The sequence below is a fragment of the Telopea speciosissima genome, chromosome 3 (genome assembly GCF_018873765.1).
Source record: "Telopea speciosissima isolate NSW1024214 ecotype Mountain lineage chromosome 3, Tspe_v1, whole genome shotgun sequence".
Taxonomy (NCBI): Eukaryota; Viridiplantae; Streptophyta; class Magnoliopsida; order Proteales; family Proteaceae; genus Telopea; species Telopea speciosissima.
In genome coordinates, this window is record NC_057918.1 from 11706020 (window position 1) to 11729224 (window position 23205).

The 23205-nt window shown below is 38.2% G+C and overlaps 2 protein-coding genes across 2 annotated transcripts; one reads left to right on the plus strand and one right to left on the minus strand.

Moving 5' to 3' along the window:
• Nucleotides 1–668: 668 nt before the first annotated feature.
• LOC122656758 (activating signal cointegrator 1) lies at nt 669–4708 on the minus strand. The gene is made up of 4 exons (XM_043851397.1): nt 4484–4708; nt 2451–3098; nt 1925–2023; nt 669–1400 (listed from the first exon to the last, which is right to left on the minus strand). The coding sequence occupies exons 1-4, from the start codon at nt 4637–4639 to the stop codon at nt 1035–1037; spliced, it is 1269 nt and encodes a 422-aa protein (XP_043707332.1). The 5' UTR covers nt 4640–4708; the 3' UTR covers nt 669–1034.
• A 2584-nt stretch (nt 4709–7292) lies between these two features.
• On the plus strand, nt 7293–19354 carry LOC122655599. The gene is made up of 11 exons (XM_043849835.1): nt 7293–7643; nt 8030–8121; nt 8367–8474; nt 8814–8896; nt 9175–9308; nt 9747–9796; nt 9931–10023; nt 10863–10954; nt 16391–16497; nt 16882–17015; nt 19323–19354. The coding sequence occupies exons 1-10, from the start codon at nt 7365–7367 to the stop codon at nt 16921–16923; spliced, it is 1080 nt and encodes a 359-aa protein (XP_043705770.1). The 5' UTR covers nt 7293–7364; the 3' UTR covers nt 16924–17015; nt 19323–19354.
• The last annotated feature ends 3851 nt before the right edge of the window (nt 19355–23205 follow it).

Genomic DNA, 23205 nt, shown 5'->3' on the forward strand with positions numbered 1-23205 from the left:
CCATGTGAGTGCTGATGCCATAAACTTTGGAAGAACGCCTTTCCCAGTTGATAAGGAAGTGTTGGGTGTTCTGAATTTGAATCTGGTGATTTAAATTGATCAGATCCTTAAACTGAATTTGAGCTCTTCGAAGGATAACCAAACGCCAAATAACACTTTGAAGGGATTAACAAAAAAGGCCAAATAACAATGTGGGCGATGACTCCTGAATTCCTTGTGTGGTGTTTTCTTTGAATTTATATTTTTTCTAGATGAAAATTTCTTCCCTAGTGTTGGGGTATTTTCACTATTTTTCCTTATAAGTAGTTTGGAGGCAAAGGTGGCAATGGTGATCTTGCTATATCAACAAGGTAGCGACATCTGTGTAGTAGTTGCAGCCAGAGAAAAAAAAAATTCAAGAGTTGGAGCTGCTCATGGTTCTGGAGGTTGAACTTGAACATGATTTCTCAAAGGAAGCATAAGGAAATATTAGCAAGAAATTCATGCTTAGATTAATGAGATGCGAGCATATTCATACTGTTCCCGTAGCCCAAATTAAACCAACGAAGCTTTGAATTGTCATTCACTCTAGTCCACTTCTTTCTCATCACTACAGTATCGCTGCTTCAGAAAACAAAAACAAAAATTCAAGACACCCATTGGTATGGTGTGCAGATTCCTCTCCACTAGCAGCTTGGAGAAACCCTCTACCCTTAAAATATCATCACTCCTTCAAAATAAAATGGAAGCATGAACAACATTGATTAAGGGGATGACAATGGATCCTTGGACATGTACATCAACTGCAACAATAGACAGCAATGTAGTACAACTTCAAGAAGTAACGGTGAATTGAAAAGCGGGCCTTGGCATGTCTGCACTTTCGCAGAGTGTATCAACATTGCAAATACTGTTTAACAAGCTCATGGCTATACCTCAGCTGTATGTCGTCCACTTTCAACCTGTATCCTAAATTGTTCAAATTGCACCTGTTGGCTGTATTGAACACAAAACTTCTTAACTAATTTCACAGCCTTATTAAAAAAATTTACACCCTAATGAGAATCTAGAGAACACTCGTTATCATCCTCTTTTACATCGAAACTGTTATTTGTTGATGGTTCTAACCATTTAGTCCTATCAGAGAATTCCTCCGGAGGATCTTCTGCTGCCACAAATCGTTGTAGGTCAATTTCTCCATGTTGTACCCTTCCACTTATTTCCAAGCATAAGCCGTTGGCATGTACAATCCTAGGTTGTTTGCTCTTAGTTGTCTTTCTACCAGGGCCAGGGTCTACAAAACTTGGTTGTATTCTGGCAGTTGGATTTGGTTTAATGCGGTTTGCTTCTCTTTCATCCACTGGTCGTAGTATTCGGTTCTCTGATTCCAACTCCGAAGCTTCATCTTTATTCATAAGTACCTGCAGAACATTTCAAAATGAAATTACTTTACCCATGATTCAAGGGAAGGAAAAAGAGTAACTGACAAGAGAAATAATTTATTACTGTAGATGCAATGAGTTATAAACAAAGCATGGGAAGTGTAAGGTTGAGGAAAAACACACTGCATTGCCTTGGCTATATATATATGGGGGTTAAGTCCAAGCGAGACTCTTAGGAACCTTTTGATACGTGATCTCCTCATCAGGGGGGCAATTTTAAGGGAAGATATCTGAGGAGTTTCATAGAAATCCATGACAAGGTGTAACCAAAGAATCTTTTGCTGTAACCTATGTTCAGTGAAGTTAAAGTGTTGCAATCAAATGTTGGCTTTTGTTATTGTGCAAAATGTAGTAGTAACAGTAGTGGTTTAATGGGTAGATTGGAGCTTGAGTTATCTATATTTCACCAACTTTTTGGTCAGTCAAGTTTTCAGTTTTCTCCGAATTATGGCTAAAACTAGATGTCCATATATGCCTAAAGAAAGAGGATCACGGACTAGAACCTTGCGGCCAACCAAGTCAAATGTGACCACCACTTTACTTCGACGTGCAAGTTCAGCTTCTTCAATCTCCTGCTGTTTCTTCTTTAAAATTTCCTTTTCCTGAAAAAGAAAGGGGAAAAAAAGAAACACATGATTATAAAAATAATTTACTCAATGCCTATAGAAAAGAAAAGCCTATAGGAATTAGGAAAGTTCAGTATTAGTGCAGATTATGTAGCATTTTTTCCTCAGCATCTATAGTGCAAACGATGGGCTGAGCACCGAGCAGCAAACACGAAGGAAAATCTAGTATGAGTCTTCTATGACAGATATCATAGGTGATCCAATGAACATTAAGTTTGAATATGATGTCTTATATATGTTGAGAAGGATCCTATCAAAACAAATTCCCAACTCCCTCCCTCAAAAAATCAATAATAATAAAAGAAAGAAAAGCCAACTGGACTAAGTATGGTCTCATGGTTGTTGCATATGACACTTGAGATTGCATACTCACAAGTCACAACTACATAAACAAATTAAGTACCTCTTTTGATAACCAGCTATTTCCCTCAAACTCGTAATAGTCACTTTGATCATCAATAACAGTAGTACGAGCAGCAGAGTTTCGGTCATAATCCACAAGTCTCTTTGCATAGGCTTCAGCTGCTGCCTCGGCATCTGACAGGGGAATTACAGTGTTCTCTAGACCAGCATATGTGCTTCCTTCTTTCAGCACAAGGGCCCCACAAAAACTACAAGGTCCCTCACCTTCTTGTTCACAGATAATCTTGCCACAGGATAAACAATTGCTCACTAGTTTGTGTCGACGGGCTTGGCAAGAGCATGGTTTCCCTTGTTGGAATACAATTGAGCCTTTTGCAGCCTCTGCAAGTGAAATAACTTTTCCAGCTTTTTTCTTTTTGGAACCACCTTGGCTTACTTTCTGGATATTTCTGGATTCAGCAATCTCAGATGGGACTTTGCTAACCTCAACACTGGATGCCATTACCTCTTTGGGTACTCTAGTTGGCCTTCTGGTTCCACTGATCAAAACTTCATCTTGGGGTGGTTTCATGTAAGTCTGCAATTTGGAATTCGACGCCTTTTTGTTGCTGTTGCTGTTGTCTGAGTAGCCTCTCTGTCGTAAATATTCATCAATTACGCTTTGGCCGGCTTCCTCGCCAATAATATTCTGCGGAAAATAGTAGACATTTTGAACAATTAACACATCAACAAAAATACCACACAGAAAAAGGGTGGGGAGCAATGCACCATGATTATTGTTCATGTCACCAAAGAAAATGGCAATGAAGCACCTCTAGCAGAATTGCTTGCAACATTCAAATTCAAAGTTCAAACTAAGAGGTTTACCCAAGATTGACTCTTCAAGTGCATAGCTAATACTTGAAGGAAATGCTATGGTATGTCCCTCAACCACATCAATTATCTCCATTAACAAACTATTGTAAGTGCATATGTTTCATCTGCATTTAAGATGGGTTTTAGTGAAGTCAATTTTCCTAATAAAGCTCACACCCCAATGTCTTAAAATTTTGGAGTTGATAAGTCAATGTTAAATTTTATGCAGAGCCACATGAACATCAACAGAAACGTGCACCTCTGATCTATTTCTTTTATTGTTCTGGGTGGCAAATGGCCTGCTAGTTTTTGACTTTTGAACTCTGATCCTTCATGCATCTAAAAAATTTCTACATAACGTTGTTTCTTATCAATGTAATCTTCAGTTTGAGAGAATTTGTTGAAGTGACATATGAAATATCACACCATCGATATCTAGGAAAATACTAGTATACACATGGGATCATTTAATTGTCCACTATTGCAAGGCATCCTAACAATTTGACTTTCAACCGAAGATAGAAGACAATATAGAATTATAGATTAGCCAAGATTATTTTAAAACCTTCCACTCATTTCAACAATTCAACTAAAACACATAATTAGCAGGGTTTAAAATAATCCATGATACTTTCTAATACATATCCATTGTTCTGGCCTCTGGCTACAAATACAATACAAACAGGGAAAACAAAATTTTCTCTACAGTATACAAATGCATCAGTTCTATTGGAACCAGTAAGGTTTGATATGACTACTAAACATCAATAGAAATCAGTAAAGGGGCTCAATGTATTTATTGGCTTATTCTTCCTCTCCCTCTCACTGAGCAGACTACTATGGTTTTGGTGTGAGTAAAACTTAACTGAATACGAGATCTCTAAAATCGAAGATTTCCCAAAGCTGTATGAATGCGTCTTTTCGAAAACTTTAATAATGTGGATTAACTCACGCTGTTGTGAAACCTCAGAAAAATATCCAACGAATTGATAATTCATCGATGGATTCAGGAAAAACGAGGAATATCAAGAGGACCTATCAGTGGAAATAAGATCAATTATGCATAAACTGATAAACACATAACCCCAACAGAGATGAACGAATAGAATTACCCTATTAAACTATAACGCAGACTCAGGAAACTACATAAACTAAACAGCAGGAAAAGGAGAACGAATCGAAGAAACAAAGAGATAGAGAGAGAGAGAGATGGATAACGTTAAGATACTCTTTGGCGTCCTGAGGGGGTGCCATCTCGCAGTAGGAGACGAGGCCAGATATGAGATCCCCATCTAAATCTAAACCCGTCTCCATGTTTCTGCAGAGGTCCACCAACGCCTTCTCCAGCCATTCTCCAGATCCCTTAGACTTCATTCTCTCTCTCTCTTCTGTGTTTTGCAAAATCTTAGAGGCTTAGGTTACCCTTCTTAGCTTCTCTTTTGAAGAAGACTAAAGAGTGAAATCGGACTTCGATTCGTATTTCCGCACTCGGAAGAAGGCAAGGTAAGCAGCGCGGGCGTTGTGAATTTGTCGTGATGATTCGTCAGTCACAACCGTGGTCTATGCAATAGATCATTTGATCACGAACTCACGACCGACCAGAGATAATAGCTTCCTGCGTTTTCCACTCCTTCCAATAGCGGGAAACAGCATTAGTAGGGGCAGGGTTTGGAGAATTGGAAGCCAAGTCCTTAGTTAACCCACCCTTTAAAAAACTTGTTTTTTCTTTTGCATATAAGTGTATTTATATATTAAAATATTAGGAGAATGTTCTTTGTGCCACAGCGCAGCCTGTGCCCAGGCATATGGGCAGCCTGTGCAAGGGGGGCAGGGTGGTCATTGCACCCTCCCCCATGTGCCTTAGCACAGGCTGCGCTGCGACACAAAGAACAACACCCTTAAAATAGTTTTTAATTAAACATTTGAATACGTGTAGTGCATTAACTAACTAAGGTCCAAACAGGGTGATAAAGAACAGCACCCTTAAAATATTTTTTAATTAAACATTTGAATACGTATATAATATGTGTATTAACTAACTAAGGTCCAAACAGGGTCAAACTCTATCAGAGAGGCAAAAAGGGAAGGAAATCTAGGATTAGAGAGTTGTAGAGATCATAGTTATCATGGCGTCAAGCCAACCCAAGACATTGGAGGGACCTAGAACTCGCCTACAAGCAAGGGGACCCCAACAAGGCAACCAAGGAGCTTGGAAATTGGACGCTTAGGTAACGCCTTGAAAATTGTGATAGAAATCAACAATCACATGTCCTCCTGCTTCAAATGTTGAAGAGATAATCAACAATCATATGTTTTATAGCATATTGTGGTTCTTTCACCTTCCCAAACTTTCGATCATCGTCCTTGGTGTGCGGATCATGAAAGGATGCACTTTGCCCCTTGAGGGAGGAAAAAAAATTTGTTGCTACACTTGTAGTGGAAATGTTCCTGCTACAAGACTAGCAACCAAGGAAATGGAATAATTCACTTCCCCTTCCCCTTTCTTTGGGTTCATAAATACCTTCCTAGGTTTTAGTATCCTTGAGGGAAGCCATAGCCATAGACATTGATTGGTCAATATTCGACGATGATGCTCTCAAGGCATCAAGGCCATGGTTGACGAAAAGTCACAATGCGGGTGGGTCTCTATTGAGTTTTGCTAGTGTGGTTTGGAGTTGCAGAAGTTAGTTACAATGTTCCATCTCTGCTTACTAGAGAGAGAGAAAGATGGTGGGAGAAACTAATGCCAAACAAAAGAAAGATAGAAATTGAAGCCAGTGGATTTATGCAGATCCCCTTGTCTATCGCAATCATTGGAGTTAAGTTGCAATGCCTGTCAATTGGAGGAGCAGCAGTGATTTTGTAGTGGTGCACGGTGCACCCTGTGTGTGTGTGTATGTGGGATCTTTCGGCCGATCTAAACTGATTCAGACTGATCCAGATTGAAATCGAAGGAGACTAATTAATTCATCACTAATTTTGGTTCCATAAACTCTAGGTAGGGGTCGGTTTGGTTGAAAATTAGGGTGAGTGAAAAATAGAGTAAAATCAAAGATGTCCAACCGGACTCCTCATTGGCTCATTCAAAAGTTTTCTTTTAAGGGAAACCAACCCAAACGGTACACTAAATAGGGAGCCGTTGAATACACCAACCACACCTAACATGTGAAAATGAGGGCATAAGGATGTTGCACTAACAAATCTTTCAATTTTCCAATTTGATCTTATCATTCGTTTGTAAAAGCTATTCACTCGATCATATATATTTTTGGAGCAACCCTAACAAAGGAGCAAATAGTCAATTTTAAAAGAACTTATCGTCAACCTCGAAATAAGTGATTTTAGCCCTTTTAAATAGAAAAATTATTTTTGAATCTCGTTCACACTTATGTCACGTTAAAATACCGTAAAAAAAAAAACTGTACGAAATAGGAAAAAAAATCATTGTCTTATCAAATTATCTATTGTGAAAAAAAATAATAAATCCACTATTTGTTTTACGTTCAACCAGACTCCTTATTGGCTCATTCCAAAGTGTTTATTTTTTTTCAAGGGAAACCAACCCAAACGGTCCCTATGGAAACTACTTAAAATGGGAATCTCCGAGCTCTTTTGTCAATTCTTGCTTATAGGGGGTTTAGGACTGAATTTTTATCACCAGCGGTTCACCTGTTCGGTACGATTTCTTAATGCCGCTAATAAAAAGAGGGTGAACCCCACTTGGGTAGTGTGTTCGATCAAGAAGTGGAATGGTTATTTCAACCCTCTATCAGAGGAATCGTACAATCGTACCGATCAACGAACCTCAGGGGATAAAGATCCGCCTAGGGCTGCACATGGCTGCACATTGGAGCACCTCGGCCAAGACCAAATTTCGGGCACCCTCCTGGTTTAGTCTCGTAAGTCATACCGGCTAGCGTTGTGAAAGACGCAAAGGTCAGTCACGTTCGACTCAAAAAGACCCGAACGTTGTTTCCGCCTCCTAATTTCTATTTCTTAAGTACCCTATCTTTCTGAGCAACTCTTCGCGCCAAATTGAGAACAGAGATCGGCAGATATCTCATTCGGAATCTGGAATTGGAGGAAAAGAATTGTAGTAATGGCTTCATCAATAGTATCACTACCCTTCGTATTCCAATCTCCTCGTTCCACTTTCTCTGCTCTTCCGAAGCTGTCTGCATCCAAAACCCCAGTGAGACAAAACAAGGCATTTCTACTCAAGAGAGGCCCCGGTTTTCGTCTCCCTTTTTCGTTAACCCTGTCCAAGGGAATTCTAGGGTTTCCGAATACGAGGACATATCCAGTTCCGGAGAGGGGGCTTTATGCCATCTGCTTTTGCAACCCAAAAGAAGAATCCAAGAGTAATTTCAAAGGAAAGGTACGATTTCAAGCTTCAAGTTCGTAATGGGATTTATCAATGTTCTATGCATTTGATTCCGACTTCTTTTCCTCTCAAGACTATGTATTTCATCCCTAAATTTTCATGCATTCATTCATTGTTTCTCTATGATGCCTTAATTTAGTTGTACAGCGTTGTGCACCTGTACTCCAATTTAGTCGTCCAGATTTCGATTTAGGTCGGAAACATTCTCCCACTGACAATTTGTTTTCAACATATAAGTTATGTGTACCCCCACCCGACTCCCTGCTGGAGTAACTTAATCCGGTAAAATTGAGAACTTCTGTGTATTTCCTTACTAAATGAATGAACAACTATTGGAAAATTTTTCTTTAGATTTTGACAAATTAGGTTGCATTTTACAGGAAACTGGATTGGACTGGCCAATCCTCAAGCGGTGGGATGTGCCTTGGAAATGGCAAACGGTTTCCCTCACCATGTTTGCATGTGGGATAAGGTGTGTTTTCTGCAATCTGTGTACATTCTGCTGCTTTTCAAATGATCTTCTAATTCAGCTGTCTGAAGTTCTAGGCATAGTCCGGTACAGTTTTGCTACATATTGTGGACACCATTTCCAACTTTCCATCTTTCCGGAATTGGAAATTTGAAAACTTTCAATTCTTTTACGCCCATAACTAGGATTGCAGATTGTAGAGATGTAATACTTAGTTGTGGAATGAAACTAACTCTTCTTTCAGGCAGTATTGCTTTGACAGGATTAGTAGAGACAGCGGTTTTACCATATCTAGGATTGCAGCTTGGAGAGCTAAGTGTAGATGAGAAGGCAGAACTACTTTTTGTGAATCAGGCGTATGCATCAGTACCCTTGTTTCTTTATCGTACTCATATTATGGTAGAGTTTTGCTTTGGAGGATAGCTACTGGATGGATTAGAAGGCAGTACACCAGCAGCATGGTTCGTGTGACAGGAGAGTTTATGGTTGTAATAATAATATTTACTCAAGTGTCGATGCACTGCCTGCCTCGTTCCTCACACAAAACATGCACAGCTATGGTGTTGGTGCTCTGTCCTTTGGCCTACTATATGGTTACCCTGAATTCTTTTATTTTCCCTCCAGATCGTGAGTTGGGATTTTATGCCCAAAATGGGTATAACAGCTGTTTTACCATGTGTTAATTGTTTGTGCAGCATTGTGACTTTGATCGTACTTGGAGTTATATATGGCTTCACAAGCACCTTTCAGCCTCTTCCGGATGACATTTTTTGCTGGGGTACATCTTTGAATTTCTTGTAATAGTTTGTTGAGGTTAGATATTTGTTATTGACTTATTTCTTGCAGATATTGAATTTCTTCATACACTTGTTTCTTGTGTCTCATTTTGGCCATGATTGAGGAAACAATTACACTTAACACATGAATGTTGTTAAATAATGTACAGCCTTAAATTTTCATGACTTATCCTTGACATATCTTTAGTTGGTTGTGATCTCATGTTTCATTTATGGAAAAAGGAGGAATTTATTGATTTGACATAAAATAATTTTCCAGATCAGAAGGAACCTTTCAGTCTACGGAAGGGTTGGCTTTTATGGGCAGGAGTTGGTCTTGCTGGTGCTCTTCTTGCTATTGCACTAACAGGAGCTGCCATGACCTTCTTTAGCGGCGAGAGCCCACAAAGAGAGGTTTGATTCACTCATTGCTGTTTTTCTTTGCTTTGTTTTATTAATTTTTGGCCATCAGATAGTCGTCACTTGATTATGTTTTAACAATCTAATGCATGACTGCTCAAGTCCCGACAATTTGAATACCATTTACCATGTATTGGTGATACCTTGTATGTAGTGAATAAGGGGATTTGATTATTTCATCACATAGACTGGATGATTATCAATACTTGAAATCCATTTTCATCATAGATTTGTCTCCATTAATATTTTAAATATGGAGTCAGATAGACTGGATCATTAGAAGAAATATCTCAAGTGTAAACTGATTCTTACAGGAGCAGTAATTGGTTAAGCATTTAAAATATGATTTAAATTTCTTCAGCTTGTTTGCACTTCATTCCTTCTTAGGGGTCCTTAATGTTCTTCTGTGAACTTTTTGCCCCTTCTTTCCAGAAAGATGCTCTCATTCGCTTGCTACCATTGATTGGCTCATCAAGTGTCAGGTTGTGTATTGGAAAGTGTATCTGTTTTCTGTTTTTGGGTTTTAGATTCCTGAACTGTTTTTCTTATGATGCTTTTCTTGTAAGCCTTTATGAATGAGAAAAGAAAAGTAATCACATTGTTTTATGCATTTCAGCACTGCTTGCCTAGTAGGAATAACAGGTGTTTTGGCTCCACTTCTTGAGGAGACTGTGTTCCGAGGGTTTCTGATGGTGTCCCTGACTAAGTGGTAAAATTCCTTTATGTTTTGTTTTATTTTTTGATTACGTGAAAAGAAGTTATGTTTTTCATGGATAGGAGTTCTGGGTCTGATTGAATGAAATCATACATTTCTAAGCAGCACTTATTTTTTAATGGGGAAATCCTAATTTCTTGGACAGGATTAAAAATTCCTTCACTGACTTGATGACAATTGAATTGATGGAGGCTTGATCTAGTCTGCGTCTGATTTCAAATATCAGTACGTGATATTTTGTGTAAATTGCAATTATAAAAAATTTCAGAAACCAAAAGAGAATGATAAAGATGATTTGAATATAAAAGTAAAAGTTAATTCTGTTGGATTGAACGAATTCAAATGTAGTCAATTGAGTGAGTCTTTTCTGACTGGAACTATTTATTTTAAAATCAAAATTTTATTGAATTTTAATTTCAACTTTCAACTTGCTTGTGATTGGAACCGGTATTTTTTTGAATTGTAATTGGATTAAACAAACCGGACCATTACCTCTGATTGTCCCGGGCTAAGATGTGTGTACCAGACCGACATCTTTGATGGCTCCGGAGTGAAATGTGTGAACCGGGCCGGTACCTCTGATCGTCCCGGACTGTACAATGTTTTTCCCCCCTGTAAATAATGATTTACTGACTAATTTGTCTTCGTTAGTGACCATGAAATAGAAAAATTTTCAAGAAACTTCACTTTTTCATTTAATTTCATAATTTTTCTTCGTCCATTATGACATTCTAGATTTAATTATAGTTCACTGTTTCTTCTTATTAGTCCTTATTACGTTTTAGATGGAAAGGGGGAGTTCTCGAATCATGTTTTCACCTTTTCTTCTCCAGGTTTCCAACACCAATTTCTGTGCTTTTAACCGCTGCATTATTTGCCATTGCCCATCTCACTCCTAGAGAGTTTCCTCAGCTGTTTGTGCTAGGTAATGCTTCTCCATCAGTTGTTCAGTGATAGTACATGTAGTCATTGCACAAGACATGATATGTTTACTTGTTCATATTGGTTTTTTTTTTTTGGTGAATGTTTTTCATTATATACTCATTTGTGAAGTAAGTGTTTTCAGAATAGGAAACAGTAAGAATGTGTAAGATAATGTAGCAATAATCCCTCATATCCATGCTTCTGTTATGCAATCCAAACAACTCAAAGAATAAGTTTGATGGCAATTTCTGTAAATATCTCCAAGTTTATAGGGAGAGTGGCAAATCCGTAACCAACCAGAAATTGAAAGGGGCTGTTTGGTAGTCAAATAGGGATGAGGACACAAAAGTGATTTGAATTTATTGTTCAGGGGTAATCTTGGCATTAAAATAATAGAAAGATAACACTAGGATTAATGTTAGAAGAGAGGGGTACTTTAGGAAGCACAGAAATAAGGGTATTAAGTACTCACGATGGGAGGTTGTCTTCAACCTCTAGCCAATGAGAAGAGGGAATACTTGCGGCGATGGATCTCTTGGGGAAGCTCTAACTGGCCAGAAATTGCAGGGAGAGGTTGTTGTCGATGAGGCCTACTGGTTGCTCATTATCAACAGTTCAAACTGAGGGAAAAGATCAATCCGAAATCTGCAACTACTACCAGGCGGTAGCTGCTGGTTCAGTCATGGTTTCAGTGAGAGGTGTCTCAACAGGAGGGTCAAATGGGGGATGAAACTCTATGATTTTGGTCGCCCTAAGGCCTAAGGTAAGGACTTACTGCCCAAGATCGCAGAACCATTAGATGAGCTAACTAGGAGTTTTATTGTATAATACCCGGGAAGGAGATATGGAGGGAAAATTGTACCTGGAATAAGATGATGAATGATAAAGCATGAATGGAGGAAGAAAGGAGTGAACAAGTCTGAGCCGCAGGGAAGAAGGAAACACAATCACACTTGCAACCGTGAGAACACCTCAAAACCAAACTTTTATTCAGAATCTCTTCGAAAAATCCATTGATGAGTACATGCATATATAAAGAGGAAAACTATATATATATATAGAAACCTACTCTATTTTGGAAACTATCTCGATGTAGGAAACAAAAACAATTAAGAAACTAACAACTCCTTTGTAGCTGTCTCCTACCAAATAAAATAAAAGGACATTCTGCTTATCCCAGCATAGAAATAAATCTCCACCAACGTTTGTTGGTCTAAAAACTCAGGTTGGGCCGGTTCCATTTGGGCTTGGGTTTCCAAACCTGGTCGTGTTGGTCCAACAACGCTTCCGCACTGCATCACTCTGACTTGTATATTGTGTCCTCCTTACTTTTGTCAATCAAAACATCTTAGTAGAAAATGACATGAGGTCTTTGCCCGAAAACTACAATGGGAAGAATAAAGTGAAGTGCTTCTGGAGTATAGACTGAGGGATCCATACCAATCAAATCAAAGGGAATAGTTTCAGACACTATTAAGTATTAACCATTCATTCTATATCGAACATGCTGTTGAGCGACTATGAAATAAAATGTCCATAGAATTAGTTTAGCTGACATGGGGATTTTGAGAAGGATGAATGGAAAGATTTGAAAAGGTTGAAATTAATGCAATTGTGGGAACTTAGCGATAGAATTACAATTGCCAAGATGAAGGAAGTTGACTTAGATGGTTTCTTCATGTGTAGTGCAAGTTGAAGCTTCCAAAAGGAGAGGAGGAAGGACGAAAGTAGGGTGGGTTGAGTTCCTGAGGAAAGATATAATGAGTTGAGTAATTAAAAGATATGACCCTCAATAGAATAGAAGGGAGAACAGCATTCCTAAGACAACAAATAGGTCGGATGAAGCGCCTCCCCTCCAAATGAAAATAAAAAACCCCTTTTTGAGTTATTGAGTTCCACCTAAAATAGCTACACAGAATGAACGTTGTGGCTGTAATGGCAAGACTATTACCACATGTTGTTATACGTATTTCTGATATTGTTATTGGTGTAGTTGCTGTTGTCACCACATGCATATCATGTCTTCCTCAAGTTATTGTTATTGCTATTGTCAGTTATTGGCTATATTGATTTATGTCCCTTGACTTGTAATTTGGAATAGAATATGCTTGGGTTTGTGGTGGGTTCACCAATCTCAAAACTCATCCTATAATTATTGGTCAACATTGTGACAATATATCAAATCTGTAAACCAGCACCTACAAGAGAAAGAGGAGGAGGAGGAAGAAGAAAGAGAGTGAGAGCTAGGACCACGATAGATTCAGAATGTCTTATCGTGGTCAAGCCTCACCACTTTATTATAAACGAAACACACTACAATAGAACACCGCCCCTACAACTCAGCAAAGGGAAACTCCCCCTCATGATACTCTTTAACATCCCCCCTCAAGCTGGAGTATATAAATCTCCCATACCCAGCTTGGAACAACCACTAAGAAACGCAGGCCTAAGTTGACCACCTAAGTTGGCAAACGGAGTACAGACCATTCTTTGCATAACAACATTCCTAATAAAATGACAGTCGACCTCAATATGCTTAGTCCTCTCATGGAAAACTAGATTATTGGCAATATAAATCACAGCTTGATTATCATAATACATCTACATAGGTTTAGTAACTGAGAATCCCAACTCCTAAAGGAAAAATTTCAGCCACATTATCTCAGCTGCCGTGTGAGCCATAGCTCTATATTCAGCCTCTGCACTTGCCCGATCCACCATAGTATGCTTCTTACTCTAGGTAACATGATTTCCACCAACAAATGTACAATACCCAATAGTAGACCTATGATCACCATCAGCACCAGCCTAGTCAGCATCAAAGTAACCCATAAGGTGTTTCAAAATGCGACAAGCAGCATCCCAATGGGACTGCTTAGGATTTTCTATGAACTGACTAATAACGCCCACAACAAATGAAATATCAGGTTGAGTAACAGTTACTTAGATAAGTCTTCCAACAAGTTGCCTGTACTAATGTTTGTCCATAAAATCTTTGTCATCATACGCTCCAAGCTTCAGATGAGGATCCATAGGAGTATCCACAGGCTTAGAGCCTAACATCCCTGTCTCAAATAGAAGATCAAACACATACTTCCTCGGAGACAAACTGACTCCCTTTGTACTACGAAAAATTTCAATACCCAAGAAATATCTGAGCATTCCCAAAATTTTCATTTGAAATGGCGATGCAAATACGTCTAAACATCCTCAATCTCAGAAGAGTCATTACCAGAAATAATGATATCATCTACACAACCAGAATAACCACCTTGGATCCATGTCGACGAACAAATACAAAATGATTAGAAAAGCACTGGGTGAACCCATAACCACCAATGAACTTATGGAATTTTTCAAATCAAGCACGAGGGGATTGTTTCAACCCATAAAGAGCCTTGTGAAGATGGCAAACCTTGGATGCATTCTCCCCCTAAGCAACATACCTAGGAGGTTGCTCCATATACACCTCCTCAAGATCACAATATAGAAAAGCCTTTTTTATATCAAGTTGAAACAAAGGCCAAGATTAATAGCTAAGGATGTCAGAACATGAGTAGAGTTAAGACGAGTCACTGGAGAGAAGGTCTCAAAATAGTCGACGCCATACATTTGACTATATCCTTTGGCAATCAAGCGAGTTTTCAGTCGCTCAACAGAACCATCTGCTAGATTTTTGATAGTATACATCCAATGACACTGATTAAGTTCCTTCCCTGAGGATAAGTCAGTAAGAGAGACCATATCTTACGATCTAACAAGGCATCCATTTCTACATCCAGTTAGCAATATATGTAGAGAGAACCTAATTTTATTTTCATGTACTTTCAAATTAAGGTTCTATATAGCAAGTATGGCAGCATAGGCTGCTGCAAACCAGAAAAGAAATCCTCAAAGGACTTCCAAACCAAAGAGAAAAAAATAGGATCTGGTTAACAGAGCTCTAATACCATGTGACAATATATCAAATCTGTAAACCAGCACCTACAAGAGAAAAAGGAGGAAGAAGAAGAAGAAGAGAGAATGTGATGGAGAAGAGAGAGTGAGAGCTAGGACCACAATAGATTCAGAATGTCCTATCGTGGTCAAGCCTCACCACTTTATTATATCAAGTAGTCGACTCTTAGTAGGAAACCTACCAAGAGTCTAAGTTTAATTACAAATGCAGTAAATAACAAGATAAAAGAAACCCATTACAATACAACACCACCACATGACTCAGCAAAGTGAAACTACCCCTCACTGTACACTTTAACAAACATTTAACCACTCACCACCTTTTGCTTGCACATCATTTACTGACTCTACAATGTTACCTGGGTGAGATAGCCCTGGCATACTTTTGCATCACAAAGCCACCCCTAACCTGTTATGGTTCACAGCAAACCCAAATCACAAGAGTGGGGCAAAGCGTGTTTCAGGTTTGACCTACCCCTTTGCCATCTCTGGTGGGTTCCACAGTCAGTATCTCAAGTGTATTCTTTACAATTGAGGTCTTCATTGTGAAGAGTCACTTTATCTTCAAGGGGATTGGTCTCTTTGAGCTGCCTTTTCTACCTCTTTCTTTTTCATAAGGCTCCATTTGGCTAGAAATGAAGTGAACTGAATAAAAAATCTCATTGGTTAAAATGAAATGAAAGTTATTTGAGTGAAAATAGACGAAAGTAATGTGAAATTAGACAAAATTTCTCTGAAAATAAAATTTTCACTCTTTGGATGCAATGGAAGTTTTTGTGGGCCCCACATGTCTTGGGTAATATTTTACCAAAAAATGATCATTTTCACTTCCCAATGGAAAATTTCACTTCGTACCCCATATATATGTTGTGAGCCCGACATTTTTTTTGCTTCTCCATGTTATTACATCAACCATACTTCCAACCAAATGCCCCATTGTAAAGTTTCTTTCTCATTTTTATATTTCTGTTCACTTCCCTTTACCAAGGTACATTTTGTTTTCCTTCACCTTGTTTTTCTTCCCATCAAATGAAGCCTAACAGATATTATTCTCACGAACCTTTTGTTAATGGCTGTGTGAGGATCATGGTGGTGTTGCTTTTATGTGCATGTGTCATGTGGCTGTAGGAACATTTAAACACTTGGCATGTTTGAGTTTGTAGAAGTGAAGCATTCATTTCATTCTGTATCTTGAAATGGACCTGAAATATAATTGAAACCTATTGGTCAGTTTGTTAAATCAATTTAAGGTACACAGTTTATACACAGTTTAAGTCCACACTCTTCTTTTAATACAGTTCTTTTGCTGCACTGGGAGGTTGGTATTTACCAGTCTCATAGTTCTAAATAATAAGCAACAAAGTTTGGTTTTCCTTTTTATGTTATCTGTGAGTTATGAAAATGTACATGCAGCTCAAATTACACTGTTGTAGAGAATTTGGCTTTTCAAGAACACAACATGATTTTGTGGCTTTTACAGGGACTGCATTGGGATTCTCCTATGCACAAACTCGCAATCTTCTAACGCCCATCACCATACATGCACTCTGGAACTCGGGAGTGATTCTGATTCTCACCATTCTTCAGGTAAAAAGTTCACATGATTCTTAGTTTGAATTGGATGACTAGGGAACTTTAAGTACCAAATTCTTTACCTGAACAATGAGGCTGAAATCATTTATAAACTTTGTATTTGAAACTATTATTGCATTACCATGTCTGGAAGTTTACTACGTGCAAATTTGCATAATTTTCAAGGAGTCATTAAAAACAAAATGTGTTGTGCTCTATGGTCCTTCCCTTATAGTTGAAAATAGTTAATGCATCAGAAAATAAGATAGACTTATTTTTAGACACTGTAAGGTCATTTAATCATATTACTATTACAACTGAAATGTATCTTACCATATGCTGTGCTTCTTATAAGCACCCAAAATGTTTATTAAGGTTTTTAGCATTTTGTGCTTGCAGCTACAAGGATATGATATCAGGGAACTGTTGCAAGCATACTGAAGGATTTGAGTCTTCGTAATAATTGACTTCTTGAGTTTCATTCTCATTGTTTGGCAAGGAGATCGATTTATTTATTGGCAAGAAAGGAGCACATGTAAACCAGTAATGGCACTGGAAATTTAAACAAAGTGGAGGATCAATTACCTCCATTAGGTCCAATCATACCGCCTCTGGACCTGTCTCCTCAACTCCGCAAGTGTCTACATTTGCTTCGGCGAAGTTGCAGAGTCTGTGGTGAGTCCCAAAGTTCAGTGTGCCCAAGCATTGTCCCCTGGCTTCATGGTCTCTCTCTGAAGTTGTAGCAATAGATGGTATATCCTGTAATACCCAACTGAAGCCAGAACCCTCTTCATACCTAAGTCCTTGTAACTCCCTACCATCAAGGGAGTTACGAGTTGGTTAGGAAACCACCACCAATCTCTTTGCTGATATGGCAATTGGGCCACATCAGCCAACATTCTCCCACTTGGCCCATATTGTTGCATGCTAAATAAATGTCTTGAACTACATTTGATGTATGACCATACTAAAACATCAATTTTTCCTTAACATTCAAAATGAAAGCTGCAACCTATGACTTATGGTGGTACATATCCAATGTGTAGGTCTCTTCTTTCATGTATTACGATGAACTATCGTTTCTATATTGAACTCTTATGTGGTTAGTTTCAATTTAAGAGAATCACCCGCATGATCAATTTCAGGGTTCAATTTGTATTGCCCATTGAACTTTATAGGCATTTGTCATTTCAAAATTGATTTGCGCAAACATGATAAATGATAGAAAACTTAAGTTATTTAATTTGTGTCTACATTATCTCATAAAGCCTGTATTCTCAGTATATTCTATTGCCACACGATAATCCTGAACATTCTCTTTTACAACAAATTGTTTAATTTATGTGTCTACATTATCTCACAAAGCCTGTGTTAGAGAATCTTATTGTTGTAGACTTCTTGTGTTGTCGCAGAAGATCCTTATATCCTCTTAATAGATAGAACAACCTGAAGGTCGAGACAAAATATCATAATCATGCATGAGAGACTATTTCATAGCATGCTTTTAGAGTGGGGAAAGCAATCTTTGGTTGTTTTATACGTTTCCAAGATACTAGTACTCCTAAATGCAGAAAACATACCTTGACATGGATCTTCTCGTATCACCACACCCAACATAGTCTGAGTTCAAAAATCTAGTTAGTTTAAAATCACCAATGCATTGATATGTCAACATGTGATCCTTCGTGGCCTGGAGGTATTTTAGCACATTCTTCATTGCCCTTCAATGTGGCATATTAGGATTTTTCTGGAATCTCCACAAAATCCCACCACTGAGGCAATGTTTGGCCTTGTGCATACTTGTGCACATACCAGATTGCCTATTGCATACTCATATGGGATAATATGCATTTCATGTTCCTCTAAGACAACAATCAGACACTATTCTAGATTGAGTTTGTCACCCTTACTAATAGGTGTTACAGTCGATGAACAATTACTCATTTTGAAATGTTTTAGTATCTTTTCAATATAACCCTTTTGGGATAATTCTAGGGTTTTGTTAGACCCGTTTGATTGTCCCATTGAATTTCAATGGCTAAAACATAGAAATCTTCACCCATATTCTTCATATCTAAGTTACATGTCAGGAACTGTACTTTGTCTCGTGCAACAATCCTAGATCATTCCTAGCCGTCACCTATCTCTATTAGGTTCTATAAAATTGCCTCTAGATATGTCTCCTCAACTCCGACTGTGTCTGATGAGTCCCAAAGTTCAGTGTATGAAAGGATTGTCCTTTGGCTTCTAGTCTCTCTCTAAAGGTGCAACAGATAGTATTTGTTATAATGCCCAATCCAAACCCTAGAACCCTATTCACATCAAACTCCTATAACTCCCTACCATCAATAGAGTTACGTGTTGGTTAGAAAATCACCACCAATGTAGAAACTGAAACCTATTCATGACGAAGAAAACACAATGAGATTGAAAGAAAACAATCACACAACCACGATGCAAAGATATACGTGATTCGACATGGTTCCTATGTCACTAGCAATGGAGAAAAGGGTTACATGCTCTCTTACTCATGTCTCTTTGCTTTTACGAAGAAATCTCCATAACCTTGATAAACTGTTCGACATGGTTCCTATGTCACTAGCAATGGAGAAAAAGTTTACATGCTCTCTTACTCACGTCTTTTGGTTTTTACAAAAAAATCTCCATAACCTTGATAAACTCCAATCACTAGAGATGCAAATTTCCAAAAACCACAGGCTTTTAATGGTCCTTCAGACGCATCCCACACAATCCAACAACCCAAACTAGAGAATACAAAAGATCAACCGTCAGCAAGCCAACCCCTTACTGATGTGACAATCCACATCAACCAACAACACCAGGAGAATAACTGGTCTTAGGAATGACATAGTAAGACACAAATCTTCGTTTTTTTTGTCTTCATGGGATGGGTAGAAAATGATTACCTGGCCGCAACTGTAAGCTACCAAGATAGATATATTTTTTTGGGGGGTTAGAAATAAGCTCAATTATAGGCGCAGGAAAAGCGCAAGGAGTCGGTCTTACAAAGATCGAATAGTCAAGGAGTGGAGTTTGGCTATCAGTCCTTGTTAAGGAGACCACCTTTCAGGTCAAGAAGTAGTCACACTGTTAATCTCCCTGAAAATATGAAAAAAACTACGAGTTCTAATGTGAGGCAGTAGAAATTTAATATCTGAAATAATAGGAACTTAGGAAGGATATCAAATGGAGGTGGGGTATCAGTACTAATGTATTTAATCGCTGCCCAACTGTCTGGTTCCACTCTAACACGTTCAATAACCTCTGAGATGCATTGGAGTAAGCCAATTCTGATAGCTATGAGTTCTCCTTTCAGAACTGAAGGTCAAGAAACTGGTTGAAAACTTGTTGTACATGTGAGCCCTCTAATATCTCTGATCCACCAGTTGAAAACATAGAATAGAAGTGGAACTAGTATTCTTTATCTAAACTTGGAAACAAATGTTTCTTTTTAAAATAATTAGACTAGTATTCTCAGAAGTTTTATGCTTCTATCAGTGAAATTTTATGAGCATGGTTCATAGTTGAAATACCTGGTTTTCCTCCAGGAGATGTAAAGAAAACACTTCCATTGATGAATCCGAATCTTCTGCCGTACTGCAAGGTGTACAGTGCACATCCTGGGGCGAATATTTCTATACTTCATTGACTGCATTTAACGTGTGGTTGTGTTTTGGGAATAAAAAAATTGTAGTAAAATTCAAAGTTCCCACCCGTGCTTTTCTTTGTTAAATAAAAGATGAAAGAGATTTGAGTTATACTGCTTTTAAATTTTCTATTCTTTATTGATCCTTTCCATTTACGAAAACAAAATCTCACCGAACACCATTCTTTGTTTTTCTTTTTCTATTGGTTCTTTATTTGGTGTTATTCTGTAATTTTGTGGAATCTGAATCAACAGGGAAACATTTAATCAAATTGCAACATTTATAGTCCCTCTTCGAATACTCATAATCGGGGACCAGGATCCTCTGTAGTACCGATAGGGCGGCAGTGCACATCCGACGGTACAGTAGAGGCCAGGTGGCACACATGGCACACATGGCCTCTGCTGTGCCGTCGGATGTGCACTGCCGCCCCGCCAGTATTGCAAAGGATTTTAATCCCATAATCGGGACCAGAATTGGTCAGTTATATTCTGCAAAAAACCGAAATTAATTAGTGAAAAATCTCTAAAATCATTGGAAAATGGATCGAATTGGCTGATCCAAAGTCATCCAATCCGATCCAATCCAATCCTGATTCCTTCAATGATGCTTGCAATATCACTATCACAATCCTGAGTTTCCTTTAGATTATCCAAAAGTAGTTAGAATCAGAACTTCTGCTTATTTTTTCTTTTAGGGTTTTCTTCCACGTCACTATGCCTAGTGAGTGTAACACTTTATTATTTGCCACATGACAATATAGGGGTTAATCCATGTGATAGAAGACTAGACAAACATCTCATCGGTACAATTCCGGCTTAAAATGAGTCAAAAGGAAGTAGCCAAAAAATTATCAAAATGCCATCAACTGCTTTATATTCATCTCCATTTGATGGCATGTTGGTAATTTTACTAAAACTTTGAATCACATTTTTGAGCAACTTTTCTTATTTACTTTGGATTAAGATTTGGCTACTAAGATGTATATGAGGTCCTCTATCACATGGATTACCCCATATATTGCCTAGTGGCAAATAGTGGGCGCTAGCTTACGATATATTGGCGGTGTGCGTAGCTTTTTCCAAAACAAATAAATTTTAATTAAGGTTTAAAATAGTTTTTGACTAGTATTTTTTAGCCTATTGAGGCCTTACATGCAGAGTTAAAAAAAAAAGAGGTTTGAGCTTGAATCGTCACTTGCCATTTAAGTCATTACTAGCAATATAAAAATCATATTACTCTCAACATGAAGTTGTTTGAGTGAATTGAAAGCATGAGATCTTAGAACAAGGCGATTTTGAAAATTTAGAGGCCCTAAGGACATATTTTGAAAACAATGTGACTATAAAGTATAAATAATATTTTATTTATGGAGTTGTTAATAAGGTTGATGTTCATAGAAGGCTGAGTGGGTGACTAACCTGTTGGGGAATTCGGGGTGGCTAATTACTACTATTGTTATAATATCTTTTTAAGTACTTAGGTTTTGGTGATTAATTTGAAATGGGTAGATTATGTCCTACGCTATTAATGCCACACAAGTCTTAAAGTTTAGTTTGAAAATTGGTAGTAGGGTATATCCTAAGCTATTAATGGCACACATGAAATGCATGGTTAGGATCGGTAACTAGTAACTACCATTCCAAGGTCCAACTTGGGATATCCCCAACACACTAAACCCAGATGAGGAGATGGGTTAGGTCTGGAATTGCAACCTCACCTAGAATGTTAGAACTCTCTCCCTATTCTTTCAAAATCAAGAAAATGACTAAAGAACCCAACAACAACAATAAAAAGGAAAGTAGATTTATTATTATTTTTTTTAGGTAGAGGATTGCTGCTAGGCTGCGTGGCCTTGCACAAATGTGGAGCCAATAAGAACATGCAAGGGCATCAATGGGGTGGGATTTTTTCATTTCTTGGGCAGGGCAATCATTTCGCACAGTCATGTGTCTAGGCGCATGTTGCTGGCAGCCTGAGTCCTGACAGGGATCTTTTTCCCTTTTTTAACCTTAGGTGGATCGATGTCATAAGTGTGAATGTCGTCATTAACTCCACTCCCTGGTGTAAAAGGTCGGAAACACCCTTCTTCAATCTAATCATAGAATTAGATCTCGTGAACCTTGACCATTGGTTAAGAGACATTGGATCCGACAAAATTAATTAAGACAGATGATGAAATGAGCAAGTACAGTAATTCAGGAATAACTTGTAAAAAGAGGGTGAGCCTCGGCGCAACGATTAGGTTGCTCTATTGTAACTTTGTGGTTGAAGATTTGAATCAAAGCTGCGTACATATGCCCCTCCCCAAACCTTGCAGTAGCAGGAGTCTCGTGCATTGGATACGCCCTTTGTTTATCTAGTATTGAAAGGTTGCTTCATTATCTGTATTGCACACTAAACAGCAGACTTCAAGTATGGGAAGAATGGGTCCCTTGTGTTGGAGTTTTTCAACATAATGATGTTAGGAATAGTCCCACATCGGAAGCGTAAAAGTAATTACTTGGGTTTATTTAATAAAGCTCTATCTATTGTTTAAGTTAATAAACAAGGTGAATGCTACAGTGTATGTGCGAGGACTTTCGTTCGAGTACGTACACGCACGTGCACGCGTGGTGTGGGTAGTGGGCTGTAGTGGCGTTAGTGGCGTGGGTAGAGGACTTTCGAGCACTTTCGTTAAAGCAAGATCTGAACCCACTTTTGAGGACTTTCGTTCTAGCAAGATCTGATCTGGACTGTTCTTTTTGATCTAGTGGTCCGATTTGAATCTGGATAAGATCAACGTATATAGTTGATCAACGGTTATGACCGTTTTATTTTGGACGGATTAGATCGTACAGTTACGATCTAAAGGACCAGATTCAAATTGACTAACAGTTATGACTGTTATAAGGTTTGGATGGTTTAGATCGTACAGTTACGATCTACCGGACCAGATTCAAAGATGGAATAATCCATCTGTTGGGAACAAGTGCCAAGTGGCTTATTAATATCCAGAGATATTTCAAATTTAAAAATATCCCAAAACGTTCTCTTCTTCTCCTCATTCTCTAAA

What these genes read in the sequence shown, in the direction of transcription:
- LOC122655599 (XM_043849835.1), top strand. Translation starts at nt 7,365, where the DNA reads ATGGCTTCATCAATAGTATCACTACCCTTCGTATTCCAATCTCCTCGT. An exon ending in AGAGTAATTTCAAAGGAAAG is followed by an intron (nt 7,644 to 8,029) that starts GTACGATTTCAA and finishes TGCATTTTACAG; the next exon opens with GAAACTGGATTGGACTGGCC. An exon ending in ATTGGCTCATCAAGTGTCAG is followed by an intron (nt 9,797 to 9,930) that starts GTTGTGTATTGG and finishes TATGCATTTCAG; the next exon opens with CACTGCTTGCCTAGTAGGAA.
- LOC122656758 (XM_043851397.1), bottom strand. Translation starts at nt 4,639, where the DNA reads ATGAAGTCTAAGGGATCTGGAGAATGGCTGGAGAAGGCGTTGGTGGAC. An exon ending in ATAGCTGGTTATCAAAAGAG is followed by an intron (nt 2,024 to 2,450) that starts GTACTTAATTTG and finishes TTTCTTTTTCAG; the next exon opens with GAAAAGGAAATTTTAAAGAA. An exon ending in TTGACTTGGTTGGCCGCAAG is followed by an intron (nt 1,401 to 1,924) that starts GTTCTAGTCCGT and finishes AATGTTCTGCAG; the next exon opens with GTACTTATGAATAAAGATGA.